General features: G+C 37.3%; 1 protein-coding gene across 1 annotated transcript in view; it reads left to right on the top strand.

The window, feature by feature from the left end:
- ABCA13 (ATP binding cassette subfamily A member 13) overlaps positions 1-24,171 on the top strand; it is a 202,081-nt gene that overhangs the window by 98,891 nt on the left and 79,019 nt on the right. Inside the window, exons 30-35 of the mRNA XM_074576273.1 lie at positions 1,189-1,375; positions 2,192-2,410; positions 4,670-4,866; positions 5,652-5,809; positions 6,233-6,463; positions 13,775-13,865. Coding sequence (XP_074432374.1) covers positions 1,189-1,375; positions 2,192-2,410; positions 4,670-4,866; positions 5,652-5,809; positions 6,233-6,463; positions 13,775-13,865 — 1,083 coding nt within the window. The remainder of the gene's footprint in view (positions 1-1,188; positions 1,376-2,191; positions 2,411-4,669; positions 4,867-5,651; positions 5,810-6,232; positions 6,464-13,774; positions 13,866-24,171) is intronic.

Consider the following 24,171-nt stretch of genomic DNA (forward strand, 5'->3'; position numbering starts at 1 on the left):
GACCTCAGAAATGTCACAGCTGCTGGTAGTGTCTTGCTGGAAGGTAACTTCAAGCTTCTGGCAAAAGTTCTTTCTAAATGTAGAATTGATTGTGAAAGGAGCAAAAAACCTTCTTCATTCACAGCCTAAACAAACCAATCCTTGAAACCATTCTATCATATTTTAATTTATAATTTGATTTATATAATTTTATATATTTTTATTTAAAACATAATTCTCTCTTCTTGTAGTATTTATTTATGTATATTTAATTTACTTATATATAAAGTGATTCCATAAAATATAACTATTATATATAAATATACATTTTATATATTTTGATGTATAAAATATATATTAAAAAGGGTAATTCTTTCTTCTCATAATTCTCATCCATAACAGTTTCATTTTCTTTGGACTAACATTCCAATTTGGCTTGCCTTTGTTTAAAAGAAAAAAAAAATCCTACTGCCAGATTTCTCTATTGTAATGAGTCAATAAAATATTACATGTTAATAATACATTTGAGACTAGCAATTGACTGTCCTCATGTTTGGAAAGTAGTGCCAACCTTTCCTCCTGACACAGAAGGGAAATCAACTTGATCTGTGTCATATGGTCATCTCAGTTTGCTGAGCTGGTTACCTCGCAGTTAGAAAAATGCTGGGCATCTACTTGCATTGAGGACCTTGAATTATGTATAGACTAGACTGCTGCTCCGAATCATTTCCCAAAGACATCTGCTTTGCTTTATTGACTGAGGGAATTAAGAGGATTAACTGGCTATGTCTGTTAATGTGCCTGAAACTGGATGGCATATATGGAGTAGTTCACACACTTAGAATTTTCTCATGCTTATGGGCATAAAACAATGATTCAAACAATGTTATAATAAATGTTTTTTCTACTAGAAATAAAATATAACAACTATTTTATGGCTTTATGGAGATGTATGTGGACATGCACGCAACTTGGCGTAATTGTTTTAGGTTGCTTTTTAAAACTGCAAATAGGCCAAATTCTTAGCAAATATTAATGGGCATGCTATCTTTTATTTCAGTGGAGCTAACCTCAGTTTGGAGCATCTGAACATCTGTTCCAGGCTTTGGTAAATGGCAACAGGGATTGAGTGCATTTGTTTTTCCCTGTATACACACACACGTGTTTAGATTCAGCTACCCTCTTGATCTGCTGCTCTTCCCCATACAGACCCAGCACCACCAGGTTGGAAAGGCCCTTGCATCAAAGGAGCAACTATTGGTGTCACGCTGCTCTCTCTCACCAAAGAGCACGTGGATGGCCAGAAGGCTGCTGTTAAAGATCTCAGCCTCACTTTCCATAGAGGTCAGATAACAGCGCTCGTGGGACCTAATGGAGCTGGCAAGACAACAGTCATGTAAGTCTGCCATTTAATGCTATTACACTCCTCTCTGATCTCTGCTGTGCTTTCTTTCTTCAAAATATTTGTGAACTCTTTCCTATGTCGTCTTTTTTTTTTTCCCCCCCAAATAAATATGTAATAAACTCCTCAAAGCACATGGGAAGTGGACGTTATATATCTACGACAAAAGCGATATAACGAACAGAGAACTGTGTCTTCTGTGCCACTGAAACCATGTTCCGGAGCAGCATAAGTAGGAGCGAGGCATGTATAGTCTTGGAGTTGAACACATCTCAGGAAAGTGTTCTTTTCTGGCATCCCATGTGTACTCCTACTACATGGAGAGTGGGGAGTTTTATGGGGTTTTGTGCATTGTTCCCAGAGGTTGGAAGGGACTCCTTTCTTGACAGTTGACCAGAAATGAAAACAACAAATGAAAGTGAGATTTAAAAATGTCTCAATTAAAAAGTGTATATATTTTTAACTTTTTATTAAGTATGATCAGCTTTAATAAAACCAGTGATGCAGGATGGGATGCAATTAGGAATTACTCCTCAGCTAGAATACACAAGTGAAAAACAAAACAACAGTCTGTTATATTTGGTTGGGAAAAAATGGATTTTGCTCTGGAATTAAGGAAATGAAGGACTGTTGGTATCTTGGGTTAAAAAAAAAAAAGCTCAAAACATTAGCAGTGTTTCTATAACTATGCTCAGTTGAATTGGTGTTGCTCTAAGGATGCTAGAATGTGCCTCAGGGAATTCAAGTGTGAGCTATGTAATAGTCATTACACATGGTCTTCCTGATTTTTATTTTATTTTCTTGTGTCAGATCACTGTTGACTGGTCTGTATCCCCCAAGCTCTGGTACCATTATTATTAATGGAAAGGACATACGCACCGATCTGGCTGCCATCAGGACAGAGCTGGGTGTTTGCCCACAGTATGATGTCCTGTTCAATGTACTGACGGTGCGAGAACATCTACTGCTTTATGGATCAGTGAAGGCACCTGGCTGGACAAAAGAACAGTTGAATCAGTACGTCAGTGGGTAAGTTTTCCTTTCGTTTGTTGAAATCTGTCAAATAAGTTGGTAGTGTCTATTGTAAGCCACTCAGACAAGAAAGTGCTAAAGCAAAATTGCAAGTGGAAGTGAATGGAAGCTGCAGGTTTTCCATGAGTTTTTATCACTCTTTGTGTTCTGAAATTGTGCCTTGAAAGTAGATTTCTTAGTTTCTAACCTTTACTTGAATGCATTTGCAGTGAAACTGTCAATGTTTAAAAACGCAGTACAGAGAACCATCAAATAATCATGTTTTGACTGGAGTGGAAGTGGTTAGCCTGGTAGCAGCTGCAGTGGTTCCTACCTCATGCTGTCTGCATTACCTCCCTTATTGGAGAGGCAGATAGAAAGTAAACTCCTGTGTGTTCACCCTGAGTTTTCAGATAAGTCAACACTGACTTTATGTATTTATTATCCTGTTTTTCCTCACCTGCAGTAGAGGGAAGAGGCAGAAAAGGCAGGTAAAGGCAGTGCTTGTTGCAGTCCTTTTAAATAGGCCATCATCTTGTCCCTTTCTCAAATTCAGACTGTAAATGTGTTTAATAAGTAAAGGGGTTTAAAAACAAACACTCCCATGGGAAAAACAAGCTAGAGCTCTGACATGACCTCAGAGGATCTTCCACTTGTCAGGTTGAGAACGTTTGCCGGAGTTCTTTGTTACTAGGACTAGATCTTTTTCATTTTTGCATCATATATATTAAACTACTAGTAAACCATACAAGGTGAGATCTTGTTCACTAATAGCAAACTGCATTTTCTGAACTTTAGGAATAAAATGTATGCTCTTCTAATAGTGTGGCAGCGTAAATAGTTTCTATTTACCTTCTGATTCATGCTAGGCTTTGTGAAGGGCTGTGCTCTTCCACACTTCAATGGAAAAAAATGTCAAGTTGATGAGTCTTCTCCTTAAGTGTACAATTAGGCATATGCAGACAAATTAGTGGCAAAGTGGCTTTCCTTTTTTGTAGCTATTATAAAAGCCCATTACTTTAAAATTTTGATCTGAAAAATCTCTGGTAGAGGACACTGCATTCACTCTAGAAACAACAGAAACAACTCTTTAGAACAACAAGGACAAACCAAACATAGTGTTTGGTTAAAATTTATGCAAAATAATATCCTGTGTTTTATTGTACTTAGACTGCTGAATTATAATTTCAGCAGCAGTCTGTCATACTAATGGCACATAAGAATACTCAGGACTCTGCAGGCCTTGCTACTAAGAAAAAATTACGTTTTTTTTAAAGGCAATGAATGCTTTAAAATACTTCAGAGAAATTAGAAAAGCAACAAAGACATGAAACAAAATTTGCTTTTTATTAGGAAAAAAAGATGTCTTCTAAAGAGATTAAGAATAATTTTCCTGGATATATATCTATAAAACAATTATAGAAACCTCTTTTCTTAAAAATGAGAAATTCTCTCAGGGTAAACAGCATGGTTTACAGACTGCATATTCACTCAAATGATTCAGGATATTAGCTTAGGACTGTTGGGCCTTTTATGTCTTGCTTGCCAGGCTGATAGCAACTGAAAGCTTTTAGGTCAACGACTGGATGTTCAATGTGATGAAAAATAAATTGATAGTCTTTCAGTGCTGCCTTTATTGAGCATGTTTCCACACACTGCTCAGATGCAAGATCATCAGAGGGCAAAGTCTGTGAAGTATGTCCCAGTCCTTGACACAGGAGTTGGATTAGGTAGTAGTATTCTATCTAGGGATCGCTAATCTGTTTACTTCACAGAAACATGTCTTCAAATAAAAAAAAAAGGCAAAAACCCAAAAGCAGCAGTGTTACCTTATTTACTTCACATGACTACACATTTCCTAAAAACTCAGGTATTTTTCAAGGTTCTTTATGTGGTTGCAAAAGTTGAAGCACTGTTTCAGTTATGAAGCTAACAATCTTTGCCATGGTTTAAGAGGCTATAATCTAGAGTTTGCTGAAATTGTTGGACAAACTGGTATTTATTTTATTGGACTTAATTTCAAAATTTTCCTGTTCTTATCCTGCACAATACTTATCCAAACTTTGTATTTCAGGTGGTGATGAGTGTTTATACTTTGTAGGTAAAGAGATCATTTTATTCTATTAGTTTTTGTCACCAAATTGTATAACCAGTTAGAGATAGTATTTTTTTCACTTTCCATTTACTGTGACTTTTCAGTAATTCTGCTCTGAGTGGGCATGATGTGGCTGGAAAAAAATTTTCAAAATTGTTCCTGTTTCTGTACTCCTATTTCAGAGCTCTGGAAGATGTGGATTTATCCCAACATCAGTACAAACCTGTTGGAGCCCTTTCTGGAGGAATGAAAAGGAGGCTGTCAATTGCCATCTCATTTATTGGAAACTCAAAGACAGTTGTTCTAGATGAGCCCACCAGTGGAGTAGATCCATGTTCTCGCCGTAGCATCTGGGATGTTCTTTTGAAGTACAAATCTGGTACAAAGCTTATACACATAAATTGCTGCTTATTTTCCTTTCTGGAATTCTGTTTCAATAAATTTAAACAGGATAGTCAGAATATTAGTATTGTTATTTAGTAACTAAATACATTAATTTCAGAGGTAACATTTAATAAAACTTGTGAAACTTTAAAGAAGCCAAGCAAGATTACAAGAATTATCTGCTATCTCACAGAAAGATGCCCGATCTAACATAAGACTGAGTTTAGTTATGAGTCAGGTCCTGAAGTTTCTTTTCTCTTACCTTTTTCTTTTTTATTAGCGTCTCAAAATTATTTTCTGGCTTTCATTTCCCATTTTTCACGTATCTGTATATACATGCATATATACCTCTAATGAAAATGGACTCATTAGTCAGTCTGCTACATTAATTTTTTAAGTGCCATAAGGTTAAAAACTGGTTGTGGGAAGCAAACTCTTCAGAAAGTGAGCACTCAATTAGCTGTAATAACTCACAGTGAATGATCCATTGAAATAGACGCTGTTGTTACATTGTTTTAAGGAGTCTCTTAAGCTCTTAAAACAGCTTGAAGTTGTAATGGTTTAATACTGCTTACTATGTATAGTTCAAGGCAAAGCAAGTTTAGACCTGAATCTAACTCAGACTATAAATGTAAATGCAGGTTTTGTTTGTGTCTTGCAGTTGTGTTTTGAAGGGACCTGAAACATGGTCCCTTAAGGTTAAAGGACCCTTTGTGAAAGCAAGTTGTGTTTCTTTAGTAACCAGACTTTGTAGACATATACTAATCTTTCTGGTGGCAGGTTGCACACTGATATTTACCACTCACCATCTTGATGAGGCAGAGGTGCTCAGCGATCGCATTGCCATCCTGCAGCGTGGCCGGTTGAGGTGCTGTGGTTCTCCCTCTTACCTGAGAGAAACATATGGCCAGGGACACAGTCTAACACTCATAAAAAAGGTATACTAAAAATGTACTGTACAGAACTTAACAGTGCCTGCCAAGGAATAGCTGTGTATATTCTAAGGGAGCTGCATGTCCCTGCCAGGAAGTAATATGTGATATAGATTATTAGAGAGCCAGCAAAACATGTTTCTATCAGCTTTCTTGGTTGTTTTGGGTGGGTGGTATTATTATTGTTACTAATATTATTATTATTATTATTTAGAAGAACACAATGACATCTTTGAAAATGATGCATTTCAATATTTAGCTGAAAAGGGCTTTGTCTCACTGTTCTTTATTCCTGGGAAGTAGTGTCTGTGTCCCAGGTTTGATGCAGTTTCATCAGTGGAAATTATCCTGTATGAATTCTCCTATCAAGTCCCATACTTTTGGTAACATTTAATTTTTTTGTGCATGATTATCTTTCTTTCCTCATAGCCCTCTGTGTTTGAAATCCAGGATCCTGAGCATATTTTTCGGGTCACATCTTTGGTACAGACCCACATACCAGAAGCCTTCTTGAAAGAGAACAGTGGGACCGAGCTGACATATGTGATTCCAGAAAGGGCAGATAAGACCTCATTTAAAGGTCTTTTCCAGGCTTTAGATCAAAGCCTTCATCATCTGCATGTGACTGGTTACGGCATTTCTGACACCACTTTGGAAGAGGTACTTTTAATTTTCCTGTGTAATGGCATTTTCTTGGTTAGAAAATCCTGTATTAGCTTCTAGATACTCTTATTTTATCTTTCATATTTCACTACAGTTTCTTGTAAGAAACATGTTTTCTAAAAAATAAAAATAAAAAATACATCTCAGGCAAAATGTATACTTTATAGTTTTGCTGTACTGTTAATTTAGCACCCACTCTACTATAACTTATTTCTGATTTCAAGAATCTGTTGTGAACACTGAGGAACTGTGTAATTCTTAAATGTTTGTTTCTGCATTTACTTAAGGAAAATTTAATGCGTCATTGATTTAAGGAGAACTACTGTTGTTGTCCTGGATCTCTAGCATTGGAATGAGCTTTGAACTTGCCAGGCTGGAGGTTCAGTTCAGGTAGCTTTTGGGATGGAAAAAAAATTTGCTGAGAGTGCTCTTTGACTTACAAAGTTCTAAAGCCTAGGACTTGGCAAAACTGTGTAGGGAAATCTCTAAAGAGTATTTTGTGTGTGTACCTAGAGAGAGAGAGACGGACACAGGTGTGCGTATAGAATCACAGAATGTGTTGGGTTGGAAGGGACCTTTAAAGGTCATCTAGCCCAACTCCCCTGCAGTAAGCAGGGACATCTTCAACTAGATCAGGTTGCTCAGAGCCTCATCAATCCTGGCCTTGAATGTCTCCAGGGATGGGGCCTCCATCGCCTCTCTGGGCAACCTGTTCCAGTATACACCAAACGGACAAGAGAAAAGAGAGTCTGTTATGCTGCTTCATCACTTCTGTATTTAGCTCTGTGTAAATGGCCATAGCAGTGAGAAGTTGTTTTCCTTGGACCGTTTTTGACCTGGCTATAACTTCTAAATATCAAGATTCCCTAAGCCACCACTATTCAAGTTCCGTAGTATAGATCCTTTCGAAAATATAATTTTTTCCACTTCTTCAAGTAATGGTAGGAGACTAGTGTCAGTGTTTTTTGATGCACAAAACACTTCTATTTTTACTTGATGGCACAATTCATTCAGTATCACTTTGTGAAACTGATTTCTCCAGCTATTACCTATGGTGCTAAAGAGAGACAAGCTTGGACTGTTTCCAACAGAAAATTTAATATCTGTTAAAAAAATCCCACAAAAATAAGGAAATGCAGATTCCTGTAGAGTGATATATTTTTATATACAGCAATAAATGCTTAGTATAGAAAAGAGGTGTATCTCTTCTCCATGTGTTCCCTGGAAATGTATGAGATGATATGATGTAGTACTGCGGTCAGCCGGAATATGAGAATCCCCAGGGAAGATGCCAGGTTTTATAAAGATGATACACTTTAAGGCCTGTCAGACATCACTTATGCATTGTATTTTTGCTACATGAGCTATACATACGGGAATTAATGGGGTTAGATATTTGAAACTGCATCAGCAGTTCTGGGTTTGTTTTGCAAGTTTAAAATTGTTCCTTTTATATAATCTGTGGAAAAAATATACATAGAAACCCAATAATGCAAGTAAACTAAAATGACAATTGTTCACAAAATTTATTGAACTAATACGCCACCATGTGGAGCTGCTGTATCCTGAAGTGGTCCACTGGGAGACGTCTTTAGGACTATATTGATTTGCTACATAGTTTTTTAGGACCCTGCACAAGCATAACAGATCTGGTTTTGCATACTTGTTTTTAAACTGCAGTCCAAAAAATGATCTACCATCAGGATGTGGTTTCCTTTGAGGTTAAGCTCTATATAACTGTGTTATTTATTAAAAAAAAACCAAACCAAACCAAAACCAAAACAACCACCAAACCATCTCTTTAGTGTTTCTCTTACAAATGACCACAGTATGTAAAGCTAGTGTGGCATTTACTATGACAATGGGGGTGTGGGGAGAGAGGAAAAAAATATATCATACAAGTTTAATAATTTTACATAATGCTATGAAGTAAATTACGTTCCTGCTATACAATTCTATGAGGCAAGTCAAAGGCTTATTAACAAACCTTATTGAAAAATTGTTACTTTCTTTCAAATTATATAGTGTGATTAATATGCTATAAGAAAGAATACTTTTCACTGCCAAACTTTATAGATTCTGAGGTAATGTAGATTTTGAGAACCTTTCTTGATTACATCCCTGTGAGATGTCATAGGACTTTCCAGAACTGGCATCTGTAAAGAAAATGTGAAGCTGTCATGGAATACGAGGAAGCTTCCTCAGTGTGCTGCATCTGTTATTCAGTTGAGAGCTTGCTTTTTTGTTGTTTTCTGCAGGTTAAAAAAAGCTTTAAAGGTGGTATTAGATATTGATGTATCATTATTCAGCTTGAAGACTTAATGCTTTAAATAGGGTTGATTTCTGTCATCTCTGCATCTCATCATTAGTCGTTGTTATAACCTCAATTCGCCTTTTTCTTATCAAAAGCCTTTTTGCATTGGCAACTAAATGGATAGCACATAATAGTGCTATTTAGTCTATTCAAACAATTCAATCTGGAAACAAAGAACTCTGACTTTAGAGGAAGAAATGTGTTATAATTTTTATTTTATCCTTTCTTTTTGTTCTTTCATACACTCACCATTATTCCTTTTCAGTCTGAGGGGCATTCACACTCTAAAAATTTTACTCTTCAAGGGAAACCAGACCTCCATTCATACTTCAAAGCAATCTTGAAGTTCTAACAAAATCAGTTTCTGACACTTTCAAATCTCACTAATATTATATTTTCTTCATTTTAGATTTTGAATATCTTTTCCAACCAGTTGTATTTGTGTACTTTTAATGCTTGGAATCCAAAGAATGTTAGCAGAACCAAAAGAAGGATAGAAGGATTAATTAAATTAAGTGTAAACTGAGAGCTCTCTGGAGGATGATGTTTCACTTTCTGGCAGCTCTGGAGGTTTCAGAGCTTATCGCTTTCTTGCTTTGCTTTGAGGAGAGAACAAAACCATTGAAACATCTTTGCAAAATAAGATGTGTCACGATATCTGTTAATGGAGTACTACTTTAAGTTCTCTTCCTTGAAATGACCAGAGAGTTTGTCCCAAAACTTTCCAGGGAAAGCCATATACCTCCTTGAAATATTTTAGCCTTAAAACACTATGTAGCTTCTAATGAGATTGAATTTTGTCGAGAGTGCTCTAACAACATCTAATCCTGATTCCTTATGCTGCTTACTTTTCAGGGACTTTTATATGGCTTTTTAATTACTAAATACATTACCACTCACAATTTTGACTACTCTTTTTGCAGGTGCTTGTTGCAAATTAACTGTCAGCAAGCAATTCAAGCAATTAACACTTTCCCACTGCAAAATACTCAGAATACACATGGAATTAGTGGGGTAGGAGGGCCCAGAAATGTTGCTAAACTATCAGTCAGTGGTTTTAGATGATAAAGGACTGTCTATAGGTGTTGTCTATTTATCCTTTTATCCTCTCTTCGCTTTCTCTTTCTTTAATCCACTTTCATTTTTTGCACTTTTTCCTTTCAGGTGAGAATGTGTTTTCAGAATGATAACTAAGGTGTGACAGGGTCCCCGTGCTCTGCAGTGAAGTGTCAAGGATACGGTGCCACTGCAGGATACTGTGTCAAGGACATCCAGTGTCAAGAATACTGTGCCAATTTTCCTTTTCAGTAATTTTACTTTCAGTTAAGTCTCTTCGAACTGACTGCACTCTCTGAAATTAATGGTATATTTTTTAGACAGTATCTGGTTCTAGCAGTGATAGATGTTTATAGGTACTACCAAGGAAAGGTATGCAGAGGGGCTTCTGCTCATGCGTATTGGTATAACAACCAAGGTCAGCTAACTTTTTTATGTACCAAGATGGAGGGCTGGAAGTGGAAGAGTGTAGAGGGGTTGCACCTGAGGGGAGGAGCAGATAGGGCAGGTGACCCAAAAATGACCGACACGGTATTCCATTCCATCCCACCTGCATCATGCTCAGTGTAAAGCTGAGGGATCAAAGGGGTCAACCTTCTTCTTCTCCTTCTTCAATTGGCGGTGTCTGAGAAGGACTCTGTCCATTTTTCTGCCTTTGATCCCAATCCATGTGTTCCTGAATCCAGTTCTTGAATTCAGTTCCTGTCTGCCCCTGTGTCCAGTCCCGGTGCTTGCCAGTGATGTGTTTGTCATCCTGAGAGCGCAATATTGGTTTTGTATATATGTGTATACATTTAATCATTTTCTTATTAATATTATTATATTTTATTTTTATTTTTAATATTTCATTATAGCTGTTTTAGGTTTTTTTCAACCCATAAGTCTTTCTCCCTTATTCTCTCTCCCTTCCCCTTCCGAGAGGGGAGAGAGGTTAATAGAGAGCATGTGTCGTTTGTTTAGTGGCCAGTGCAGCCTAAACCTTGACAGAATTAATTGGCGCCCAATATGGGGCCCTGAGCAATGACAAGCCTTTGGACAATATCTCGTTTAATTTGTTCAATGGCTTGTTGTTGCTCAAGCTGGACTGGTCTCTAAACGAATGACAGATGCTCTATACTTACCCCTCTCCCTTCCTAGAAGGGGAAGGTCCTACTTATTGCTTATTCCCAGAAGGAATGTCTGGGAAGAAAATGTCTTGTCTGCAACTCCAGCAGGACTTTTGACACTGAACTGAGCATATGCAGGCAATGTTTTGTAGTGTAGTCTTCATCCTAGCCAGAGAGGAGCAGTTCCTTTGTGGTTTTAGTCAATTCAGTTTAGTTTGGTTTGCTTGACAGAACTGGTGTGCAGAGGAGCCATCAGCAAACAGGTCCAAGGCAACAAATCAGAATGTGGCTTTGGGCAGTGAGGATCTCCGTCCAGGGTCTAATACAGAAATGTCAGAAGGTATTAATTTCTTCTGGCCTTGCAGTTGTTAATGGCCAAAAAGTGTTCCCTGAAAGTTCGCAAGTAAGAAATGCAATCAATAACCACAGTTAAGACAACTGTATTGACTAAGCAAAGTATGGTTTATGTAACAGTCACACCTTAGCAAGTCAAGAAATATCTTTCCACAACTATAAAGTACTTCAAATTGACTGGTTTTTATTGTCTTTCGTATGAGCTCCTTGGAAACACAGAATTTTTTGTTGTAGCTGATATCAGGCTCTTTTGTAGGAAGAAATAAATGGTTTCTTAATGATTTCTGAAAGTCACACTGTGGTTATAATCTAAGTCTTGCAGCTCAAACTAAACAGAAGAGAAAGCAAGAGAAGGCTTTCATCAAGAGAAAACAAAACTTGGTTGTACTTTTGCTGTTCAATTAGAGATGTTCATGGTAGATGTATTTTCTGTTAATTTTTCTTTTCTTTCTTTTTCTCTGAAGTTCCTAGATCACTGTTTAAATTGCAGTTCAGGCTAAGATAAGAAAAAAATAATTTATTTTTAATTTTGAGTGGGGTGAGTGTTAATAACTGACTCACTATGAAAGCTGTTCCAAGTTTCTGCAAGGCTGAGGGACTGATAAATGAAATATATCTCTATGAAATCCAAAGAACTTTATGTGGACAGAACTGTGAAACAAGATTAAACAAGAAGTAGTAGTTTGAACACGAATCTGTTTGGCAAAGTCTGCATATACCATTTAAATAGATCTCATGATTATAAAGTTGGTGAAATCTGCTGGTTTGTTTTTTTTTTTTTAATGTTATCTTTAACTCCCTTCTGAGGTGTCTCCCCTTGCTTAGGAAGATTCAGCCCTTACAATTTTGCTCTAGTGCAGATTTTTAGATTGTTACTTTCATTAAAAAATCGTTTTGTTTTTTCCCATGGCGATTTTAGGTAATAGGATCCTACCATCTTCTCCCCATTTGGGGTATACATGCTAATGGTTTTACTGGGAGGCGTGTCTGACACACCGGAAGGCTGTGCCGCCATACAGAGAGACCTGGACAGGTTGGAGATTTGGGCAAAGAGGAACCTTATGAAATTCAACAAGGGCAAGTGTAGGGTGCTGCACCTGGGGAGGAATAACACCATGCACCAGTACAGGTTGGGGGCTGACCTGCTGGAGAGCAGCTAGCTCGGTGGAAAGAGACCTGAGAGTCCTGGTGGACAAGAGGATGACCATGAGTCAGCCATGTGCCCTTGTGGCCAAGAAGGCCAATGGCATCCTGGGGTGCATCAAGAAGAGTGTGGCCAGCAGGTCGAGGGAGGTCATCCTCCCCCTCTACTCTGCCTTGGTGAGGCCGCACCTGGAGTACTGTGTCTAGTTCTGGGCTCCCTGGTTCCAGAGGGACAGGTATCTCCTGGAGAGTGTACAGCAAAGGGCTACGAAGATGATTAGGGGACTGGAACACCTCTCTTAGGAAGAAAGACTGAAGGATTTGGGTCTCTTCAGTCTGGAAAAAAGGTGACTGAGGGGGGACCTTATCAACAATTATAAATACTTAAAGGGTGGGTGTCAGGAGGGTGAGGCCAGGCTCTTTTCAGTGGTGCCCAGTGACAGGACAAGAGGTAATGGGCACAAACTTGAACATAGGAAGTTCCACCTAAACACGAGGAGGAACTTCTTTACTTTGAGGGTGGCAGAGCACTGGAACAGTCTACCCAGAGAGGTGGTGGAGTCTTCAACTCTGGAGACATTCAAAACCCGCCTGGACGCGTTCCTGTGCAACCTGCTGTAGGTGACCCTGCTCTGGCAGGGGGTTTGGACTAGATGATCTCCAGAGGTCCCTTGTAAGCCTACCATTCTGTGATTCTGTGATACTATAAAACATGCATAGTTGCCCAGTCCTCTCTTTTGTATTAGTTAGACAGGACTTTGTTAATGTTGACGGTACCTGATGACTTTAAATGTCTTCCGAAAACATTATTGCCCACATGATTGCATAAATCTATGGATACTTCCCACAGCTCTGTAGATTGTCAGTTCTGTAGGATTTTGTACATTAGATTTAGTTGTACTGGCACAACTAGAACTCTGGTAGCAGGTCCAGTTGTGCCCACACAACTAGCTAGAGTAGTAGAAAAAATTTGGAGCTGTGAATATGCCCTTGGTAAAAATTGCAGTAACCGAGTTCCAACGTATGTCACAGCTTAGGAGCATAAAATGTCAATCACAGGCAGCTGGTGTATTGAAAAATCTTTGCAGATAGTAGCGTCCATGGGCCAAGAGTGGTTTGCATAGGTGCTTTTGCTTCTATTGGCATTTATTCTTTTCCCCTTATCCCCAGGATCTTCCACTGGAGAACTTGTCTAATTTTATAGTCATTCCAGCAGGGTGGCTACAGCAGCCACTACTAATATCTGACAACCTGGATGGTTTGGGAGATATATATATATATATATAAGTTTTTAGAGAATGGATTCTAAATTATTTTTTTCCTATTTCATTAAAGGTATTTCTGAAACTACTGCAGGACTCGGAGAAGATGCCCTATGTTCCACGGGCAGCACACCTGGACCATACAAATGGTGCTGAATCAGCCTGTAAGTAGAAAATTAGGTACCTTCTGAAGCAGACAGGTTTATAAAGATCACAAACACAAAGATAAACATGCAGAAAGTTCCTAAAGTTGAGGAATACACAAGCAAATGGAGAATGCTGCCTGCTACCACCTGGTAATTCTTTTTGTGTATGACATGATCTGCCTTGTGTAGTAGGTTTTATATGTCTATGTGATTCGCCTTTGTATCACTTCACAGTTGTCTTCCTACCCTTCTACTATGTGTACACGTGCACACAGGCATTGTCTTGCTGCATGAGCATTAACGTACTGCTTCCTACCAGCCCCTGGCAACTAATTACCCTCTTTGACGCACGCTAACAATACATAAATATTGCTGAGATATACCACAGATATAAAACCTGTAAGCTATTAGAAAGGTGTATTCATCTCCATCTGTGTGCAAATAAGAAAAATAAATAAAAACTCTTGCCCCCCACAGTAGAAGATCATTTGTCCTCTCAAGTGGCACGTTATTTCAGGCTCCCTTAAATGTTTGTTTGTTTTAAAACAAGTTCCTTCATGCTTTCTATTTTCCTGCTCTGCCAGCCTGGGAGGGCGTCCTTAATAAAGTTTCTGAAATCTTAGGAAGTTTGTTCTCCTTAAAAAATCTTCTTAGAAGTCACTAATGTGATATCTTGCAAAATACAAAGTTCAAGTTCTGTAATAATAGTGCCCACCAAGCTCACCAATATTTCTCATTGTTCCTGGGATTCTTGTGCTTCTACCGTGTTTCTTACTTACCGTGTTTCTTACTTACCGTGTTTCTTACTTAACGTGTTTCTTACTTAACGTGTTTCTTACTTAACGTGTTTCTTACTTAACGTGTTTCTTACTTAACGTGTTTCTTACTTAACGTGTTTCTTACTTAACGTGTTTCTTTCTATTTGATGATTTATATATAGATTATAGTCGTCTTTGGTTAGACGTCAAACATTTTGTTCTATACGCAGTCCTTTTTGTTTTGGTTCTATAGAACACAGGTACAGAGAAGTATTGGTCTGTGACTGAGGACCTTCATTATTACAGTAATAGAAATAATAATTTTGAACATAGCTTGTGTTATTTGTTAAGATAAATTCAATTGCATCTCACAGTGAGGAGTTATCAGTGCCAAGAATTGTGGCCTAAGATGAGACCTTTTCTCACAAAGTGCAAACTTGACTGGATAAAACTTTTTCCAGAGGGTCTTTTTACTAGACTATTTCAGTCCCTGTTGAATCAGTGAAGATGTAACTATAGAGTGAAAAACCCTCACTAAGCAAATAAAATATCCACTGCTGTGAGTGGTGAGAACAAGACTTCAATTCAAAATACAGCTTTGAATATCCCTTTATTTTATATCAGTTGTGTATTTCTTCAAGGCTCAGCTAGGATATCTGCAGCAATTTCAAATCAAAACAGCCTGTCTTCTCCACATTGCATTTTCATTAGAGAGTAAGAATTAGAGTTCCCCAAGTAATGAAAACAGAGTATACTGTACCTAACAACTTGGTATCTTTTACCATCCACATTTCAAACCACATAACTTAGTATTTGTTTAAGTTGTTACATTAATAAAGACTGTAGTAATCAGAGACTCTGTATTTTTCAGTCTGATAAATTATAGAAAGAAAATGTGATGATAATGCCATTTCTTTGGAGATGAGAGTACTGGAAAATTGTCGTTCGTTGCAGATGACTGTCATTCATCATTAAGGACAGTTGTGAAGTGTGGGCATAAGGGATCTGGGAAATGGTCACGAAAGGTATCCATCATTGTCAAAGCTAACCAGAATGCTCCATGAGCAATATCTTGACCTGTATAATTTTGTCTTTGAAAGCAGATTCAAAGGCAGTCAAACTTTCTGTTGTCAAAGTAGTCAAATGAATTTTCAAAACCCCCTAGAGCAAACAGCTGGGTTACTGAGAAGATCACAGGATGCTGCTATTTGATTTGTAAAAGAATTTGGATTAGAGAGCTGCTTTGACAAAGCATGGATCTGAGCAAAAGGAAGGGTATTGGCTATCCTTTACTGATACTGAGCCCTTGAGGAGTCAAGATTGTGTAGAAACCAAAACGTTGCCTCTTGTCTCACAAGGTATAGTGTAGGCATGTAGTAGAGGGGTGTGCATGTCCGTTCTTAAATGAAGCTGCAAAAAATAAGTACATGAATTAGGCTGATGACCAATGCCAAAAACAAGCCAGAGACATCACTTCAGCAAAATATGACGGTATTTCACTGAAGTTGGAAGTTTGATAATTTCTAGTTATATTTTACAATGTCTTATTGTACTGGGCCTGGCTGGAATTGAGTTAATTTTCTTCATAGCAGCCCTTATGGTGCTGTGTTTTGGATTTGTGACTAAAACATTGTTGATAACACACCAGTGTTTTGGCTGTTGCTGAGGAGTACTTGCAGTGTCAAGGCTTTCTCTTTTTCCCGTTCTGTCTCTGCTCCCTGCGGTTAGGAGGCTGAGGGTGAGCAAGAAGCTGTGAGGGGACGCGACCTGGAGAGCTGAGCCAAATTGACCAGACAGTTATTCAATCCGTATAGGGTCATGTTCATCAATAAAAACTGAGGAGAGGTGGTTTTTGGGGGAGGTACCCATTGCTACCAGACTGGCTGAGCATCAGTCTACTTGTGAGAGTGGTGAGTGATGGCCTTTGCATCGCTTGTGGTTTTGTTGGGTTTCTTTTCTTTATTTTTTCCTTCACTTCTTAAACTGTCTTTTTCTTGACCCCCAAGTTTTCTCACTTTCTCTCTTCCTGTTCTCTCCCCCATCTTGCCGGAGGAGGGGGAACGTGAGCAAGCAGCTGTGTGGTGCTTAGCTGCTGGCCCAGTCAATGCACCACAGTGACGTAAAATAAACTCAGAATTATTTGACCCTTTCTAAATGCAAATATTAGAGGTAAGTAGCAGTGCATTAACTAAATTGTAAAAATTTTAATATTGGTAACTTTAAAGATACAAAGCACACTGTGTAATTTCTAGTGCTTTAAGGATCCTTTGTGGAAGGTTTACTCATAATTTTTAGTTTTATTCCAATGAAAAAACTTGGAATAAAACTCACTTTTTGTTGAGAACAGTTAAGATTTTCTTTTTAAGTCAGGGAATGCCTATGTGTACAAGCATAGTACATGCATATATTATAATACAGACGTGCATAATTAATTTCTTCACAGCTGGGGCACACGATTGATGGTTATTGTTTTGTAGATGTATACAGAGCATGCAGAAAAAAGATTAGACTGAGCTTGCAATGACTGCATGACAAAATCATTGGAGCCAAATAGCCTTGAGAAAATGGAGAAACCAACTCTATGGAGTCCAATAAAATTATCATAAACTACAGCAGGCAGTATATGTACAAAAATAAGCTGGAGAGCTAAGAGCAAGTCTATGGGGTAACTAGCTAACCATGGATAAATAACAAAATATTCTGAGTATATGCAAAAGCAGGCAATAGTCTAGTGAGTGGGCTCATTGGATCATTAAAGGACCAGTACTGCAGAATTATAAGATGTTCAGATGTCTTGCTGAAGCGCCAAATGAATTAATTTTGTAGCATTCTACATCTTAGAAATCTACACCTTTGGGAAATACCAACTTTAGATCTAATATCTTCTGGCAGTAAAATACAGTTGGAACCTGAGATATAGTGAAACTAAACTGTAGAAAATTCAAAATGGATAAAATTATGTTTTTCACACATATAATTTGAAATTCATTGCCATAAAATGTTATGGAGGCTAAGACTGCGGTAATACGATTAAAAAAGCCAGAGAGGTTAGTAGTGTATATATCATATGAATAGCTATAGTAAGAGAAGTACTATTAAAGCTTATATGTCTTTGAACTTCTTGGGTAAGTTAGCCACTGAAAGTGTTGGAGTGGAAGCATGTTGATGCATAACTAATTTTTATGGTTGCTTAAAACTTTCTCTGAAGCAGCTGGTGTTAACAATTTTGAAGGATGTTGGGCAAAATGTTACTTTGCTCCTATTAGAATTTAAGAGATCAACAATGTACAGTACTTATAAAGCTAATTTAATTAAGAAATTGTAGCTGACAAAAAGCAGTCATCAATAGCAAAACATCAAACTGAAGAGCTTTCAGTGAATTTTCACTGGGTTTCAACTCTGCTTTTTGATATTTTCATAAGTGATACTGAAGTAAATATAACCTTGCTTATGAAAAAAAGAAGTGACTGCTGCAAGGGACTGGAAGAATAGTAATGAGTCAGACCAGTCCTAAAGAGTGAATTAGATCACCTGAAGAGCTGAATCTATGCTAAATAAAGTGTGTTTTAATTAAGCCAAATGCTGGCCAAATCTGTGTAATGGGGAGTAATATTCTGGAAAACATTGACTTTGAAAGTTACCTGCTAATCCTGGTGAAAAAGCATTTTAAGACAGTATGGCTAAGATCATTTATGTTTCAATTGAATGTACAAAATGATGGAAAGAATTCATTTTGAATATCAGTACAGAATTGATGATACTGGTGCTACAACACCATGTACAGCCTTTGTGTCCATGTTTTTAAGTCTCAATGTCTTTAAGAAAAAGTTGAGAGTTTGGAAAGGGAACAGAGAAGAGTTAATATGTGAGTTTGGAGGTGAAGTCCTTATAAAGCCCATCACAGTTCAGTTAGTGTAGTTTATCAAAAAGAAGATAGAGAAGTGATTTGCTTAAAAAACTATTTTTTTTTTTTGTATGTGTAGAGTATACTGTCTATTAAGGCATAGATCTAACTTTTCCAGTGGCAGAAGTGGAAGAAATAAGAGAAATAAATAGCTGGAAGCTAAAGGCAGGCACTTCTCCTAAAGGTTAATTAAGAGTTGGAGTTAGTCTTCCCAGGGAAGTATGTTCCTTCTCCTGGTGCATTTGGCACAAGCTTGGGCCTTTGCAGAAGATATGCTACAGTGAAAGGTGTTATTGATTTCTGCACATGGATAACAGAGTGGAATTTGATGTCTGTTGATAGGTAATTAAGTGATCTCTTCTATTTGTAGAGAGGAGTTTTTAATCCACTATGACAAATCAAGTTCCCTGTAATTTCAAAATAAGGGTTGACAAACCATTTGTTATAATATATTTGAAGTTATATCACAACGTGAGTTTTTAAGCCGAACTCCCTTTCATCTTCCTGTAAAATTCACTTAAAAGGATATAAGAATGATTTTAATGCTCCACCTTGCAAAATGTAACTTGATTTCTGAGTAGAAAACTGCGGACAATAAATAGCAGTGGCTGTGTTTAGAAGGGGCTGCTGACATAAAGACTGATATTAGAATTTTCAAATTTTTGCCGACTGCTTATAAGGAGAAGATACAGCATACATTTCAGTCTTCTGGTAGGCTAATAGTATAGATGACACTACCACTTAAATGCAGCATTAGACCCTGAAAAAGAAGTGTCAAAATAGCTGGTCTAAAAATCTTGGACACATTATATTTTCCTTCAGCTTTTTTGTTATTGTTTTAATTAGTTTCTTGCAGGAAATCTTGTGATTTAATTAATTGTGATTAAGTTGAAAACTTAATTTCACCTCTTCTAATTATTTAGCTTTATACTCCTCAACCCTGAATCTTGCTTCCTTTTCCTTTTGTCACCCTTTCAGGATTGTCTGAAGCATAGAATGTGCATGGAGCATCTTTATAATGTTACCTATCAGTAGTCACAAAAAGATATCCAATCTCAAAAATAAGATCATCTAACTTGCTTAAGGTTTACATAAATTTGTTTTCTCAGTAAGTGCATAACTGTAACTCCTTCTGTCCTTCTGAAAGTAAACGGTCAGGTTCTTCCATTTACCTCAAAATGTTACACTCTTTTCACCCACTTTCTTCTCTCATCCAAACATTTTCCTTCCTAGTACCTTCCCAGGTTGCTGCCTGGTCCTTTTCCACTTTTCATCCACAGTATAGACAGACGTCTTTGGCTTTTTGTTTGACAGGCTCAGACACATCAGAGGGCTATTAGAAAAACAATGGAAAGACAGCTATTTTCTAGTAAAGGGAGGTACTCTTACAGTGCCAAGAAGCTGATCCACTTCTTGTCCTCCACCTTCTTGTCCTCATGTTTATCTCCTAACTGCTGGCAAATGAAAGATGTGAACCCTGCCAGCCTTCCTCACAGAGGCTTTTTGTTCCCTTCAGCTCTAGAGAAAAAATAGTCAGTAAAGCACCTGCCAAAAAGGGGGCTCAGCTGAAAAAAAGACTATCATTTTTCTGCAAGTGCTAGAGCACCAGAGAAGGAAACAGTAATCCTTTCTGAAATTTCTATTTTGAAAATCATATTAATTGCTCATGAATGTGTTCTGTTGATGAAATTGAGTTGGTTCCATAAAAGGTCTCCCGTGTGACTTGGTAGCTGCTTTCCTTCACTATGTAATTTGGTATTTTTGCTTGTTCTTAAAATGTACGATTCTCAGCTAGACTGAAAGGTATGCTTGAAGAAATGTGTTGTGCTATAGATATAGATCCAGATTTCAGATTGTGGTCTGAAGTTTACTGAGTATTTCCAGTTTCTAACTCATTGAAAATGAATGAGGAAAGTTGTTGCATCACTCCATCTTATGTCAGAAGAGATGATGCCTTTTCTATCCTGCCTAGAAGAAATAGAATCATCAGAGAGACTTTTTTTGAAGTTGTGGGTCACCAGAACTGATATCCATGTAACTTTTGATGGTGATGGCTATATATTGAAGTTTTTTATATCTCAAATGCCTTCTAAACATAAAATTGTATTTGATAATAACATCCCTCAGGTCTTGATGACTGATATGGATGTATGAGAATATTTTGAACCTGCTCTTTACAGAACCTGCTGTCTTGCCTTCATCTAATCTAGGTTGCTTGTCATGATAGTTATTAATAGTGCTTGTTTCAGAAATGAAATAGCTTGGAAGATCACCCACTTTGCTCAGATATTTCTTGGAGCTGAAGGACAAATGATACAGATAGTTGTGGGGTGCACCAGGGGTGCTTTATTTATCCAAAGGCAATTTTTAGAATGTGAACTCCCTTAACATCTTGAAAACCAAGTGATTGAATCATCTTAGCCGTGTAACTCTTATGTCTTGCCTATAAGCCCTTCTTTGATTTCTTCTTGACAGTATATTTCTTCATACAGGCTCTGTTTCTCCTCCAACTTGCTAGTGCTCCCTTCTGTCTCTCTTTCTCCAACCTTTCCTTTGCACTCCAGGATTTCCTGTTGTTTTCTTTTAGTTCATGTATTTTGTTGAGGCTATTACAACAGCTGCAGACAGGGAAAGGTATTGACAGCCTTTATGATCTTTCATGGTATTTTTAAAATCCTGTCTTTTAATTAAATATTCAGGAGTCTTGTTCTCTACTCTGTAGGACTGCTTGTCTTCCATTTCATGTCATAATGATTCCTATTCCTAAGTAATTTTTACTAAAAAAAAAGGGAAAAAAAAAAAAAAGAATTTAAAAGAGTTAAAACTCTTCCTCAGGGGATAAATGAGATCTGGCAGACAGTATTCCTGTGTTCACTTATTGCTTTTAAGAATGACCTGAATGCATTGTTTGGAGGTATTCCACTTTTTTCACATTTGCAACACCTTCAAAAATCTGTATTCAGTATATGGATTGTGTGATCATCTGCTATTTGAAAAGCTACTGTAAGCTAAATAGCAATGGATTGCCCGGTGCAACACTAATAATGGTGTAACACTAATGTGGCTCTTGCCTGGTGTAACAACTAAGGTGGCTTTTGCTACGCTTGTAGTAATATTCTCTCCCTAGCTTAAATAGTGAAATCCTTTTTGGCTTACGTTCTTTCTGTTGCTCAGTAGCGGGAGTTTTCCAAAGATAGCATTTACTTCTAACGTTCAAGATGAACTGATTATTTCTCTCCCTCAAAATATGAGGCCCATGTGTTGGAGAAAATTTTGACTCTTAGATAATTAATACAAAGTCACACATATGGTGTCAGAAAATATTTGTTGTTAATAGCTAGTCTCTAGGTTTTATATACAAAGTAAATTCTTGTGGTTCCTTGCCTTGCTTTAGCTACAGGTGGCATATATATTTTATAGATATTTTTTTCCGAGGATGTCTCTGTGTGTATATATTTAGATATTTTTATAGATCAAGATAGTGTATGAATATTTACACACATGAACACAAATATTTTAAAACACAACTTGACTTTGTTAATGCTGTTGCACCAGCAAATACAGATACTTTGACTTGAATTATGTAACTAATTTAATTGTAGTTGATATTAATATGGTCAATTTTTTGAAGAAATGCTTATTAAGACTAAGTATACTTACTTTGCATTCTGAAATGGAACACTGCTTAGAGAAAGAGCTTCATGGAGTCTTCTTAACATCTTGCTTTGTCTATTGAGGAGACATACACCATATGTATGTAGAAGGTGTGGTACAGATCTTAGTTATGCTGGCAAGGATGTATTTGGGGTTGATACTTCCACATGAAACTAGATTTCCCTGTGTCCAGTACCTTCTCAAAAGTATCTCCTTTGGTGAAATTGTTGTCTCTGCTCTGTCATTAAAACATTTTTTTGTGTGTGTTATAAAAGCCCACAAAGACATTATCAATAGTCACACATCTGTTTTCTCTGATACTAGCAATATTCTGCAGGACTACAGGTTTTAATTTCTCAAAGCTAACAAAAAACTCTTTAAGCAGTTACAGGGACAACATCCAAAGTATATTCAGTATGAAAGACAGTATGCCAAGCATTCAGCACTTTTTTTTGCGAACTGTTTTTGCAATAAACTTATATAGGTGAGAAGGTGACACCTTGACAAGATTTATGTATTACACTGTTGCCAGTTAATTCCTCATTTGAAATATATAAGGGAGACATTATGATACATAGACCTGGTGTTGGACTTTTGTATAGGTGGAAATTTTTACCCATATCATTTTTTCTCTCTCTATCTGTCTCGATCTATTTTTGCAGTCTATCTAGGTTACCATATTCATTGGAGGCATTAGAAAAAAAATAGAACAGTTGGTTCTGTTAATCAAGATCCTTGTAGCTGTTAATACCACCATTTATGAGATACCAGAACGCCGGAGGAAAGAGATTATTCATCAAATAAATTTTTCAATTGTTTGCTATAGCTGTGGGTCTGAATAAAACATGCCTCCTGCAGAACTCAGTCATCATTCAGTTTTGAATTGTTTCCCTGCACAAACTCTGATATGATTTTATTGTTAATAGAATAACTCCAGTAGAGATAGTGTCTAAAAATATTCTTGATTATGGAAGTTGCAATATTTTAGAGCAAGTACTTTGTTCGTATCAAGGTAACACTCCACAAATTGTAGAAGTTAAAGTGGTTAAGAATGTCCTTATCTATCAGGGTGAAATCTTGGCCCTGCTGAAGAATCATAGAATAGTCTAGGTTGGAAGGGACTTTTCAGATCATAGAGTCCAACCATCAACCTAGCACTGACAAAAAACATCACTAAAACATATCACTAAGCACCATATCTACTTTTCTTTTAAATACCTCCAGGGATGGCAATTCCACCGCTTCCCTGGGCAGCCTGTTCCAATGCTTGATAACCCTTTCAGTGTAAAAATTTTTCCTAGTATCTAATCTAAACGTCCCCTGGCGCAACTTGAGGCCATTTCCTCTTGTCCTAATAGAATCATAGAATTGAGGTTTGCTCCATTTGTTGTCTGAATGTTCTCTGAGCAATTCCAGGAGGCTTGTTCCAGAGTGCTTTATGCAGTGCCTCCAAAGGCCGCTCACTGCAAACTGAGCAGCTGCATAACAAAAGCCATTTGCAGTACAAAACTGGATATCCACAATTTAAAAGTCCCCTTTCTAGGAAGTACTTGAGAACACATTTGAATATATAGTTTCTTCGACCCTTTCTACATTTTAGTCTCTTGTATAATGTTAAGTGCTGTGGTAGAGAATTGTATTGCTGTCCCACTCTTTCACCAAATCTTCACCAAACACAGCATATAAGTACTGTGGTTTGTAGCCCTATTGCCTACATTGGATTCAATCTCAAAATGTTGTAACCTGAGTCTACAGGTTGAATTCGGTGCGTTGAATTCTAATAGCTTTTGGATACTGATTTACACTTCTACAAATAAAAGGAACCAATCTCAAAAAGTATGCTGCTTATTGTAATATGAGGGTGTATTCTACCACAAAAGTTGTATCTGGTGGATGTTTGCCTGTGCATGTACAGATGTATTCTTTCTCTCTGCCAAGTCTGATACACACACACTCACACACACACACTATATATATATTAAATCAGTTGGGATTTTTTTTTGGCAAT

This window comes from Larus michahellis, chromosome 2 (assembly GCF_964199755.1).
Source record: "Larus michahellis chromosome 2, bLarMic1.1, whole genome shotgun sequence".
In the NCBI taxonomy this organism is placed as follows: domain Eukaryota; kingdom Metazoa; phylum Chordata; class Aves; order Charadriiformes; family Laridae; genus Larus; species Larus michahellis.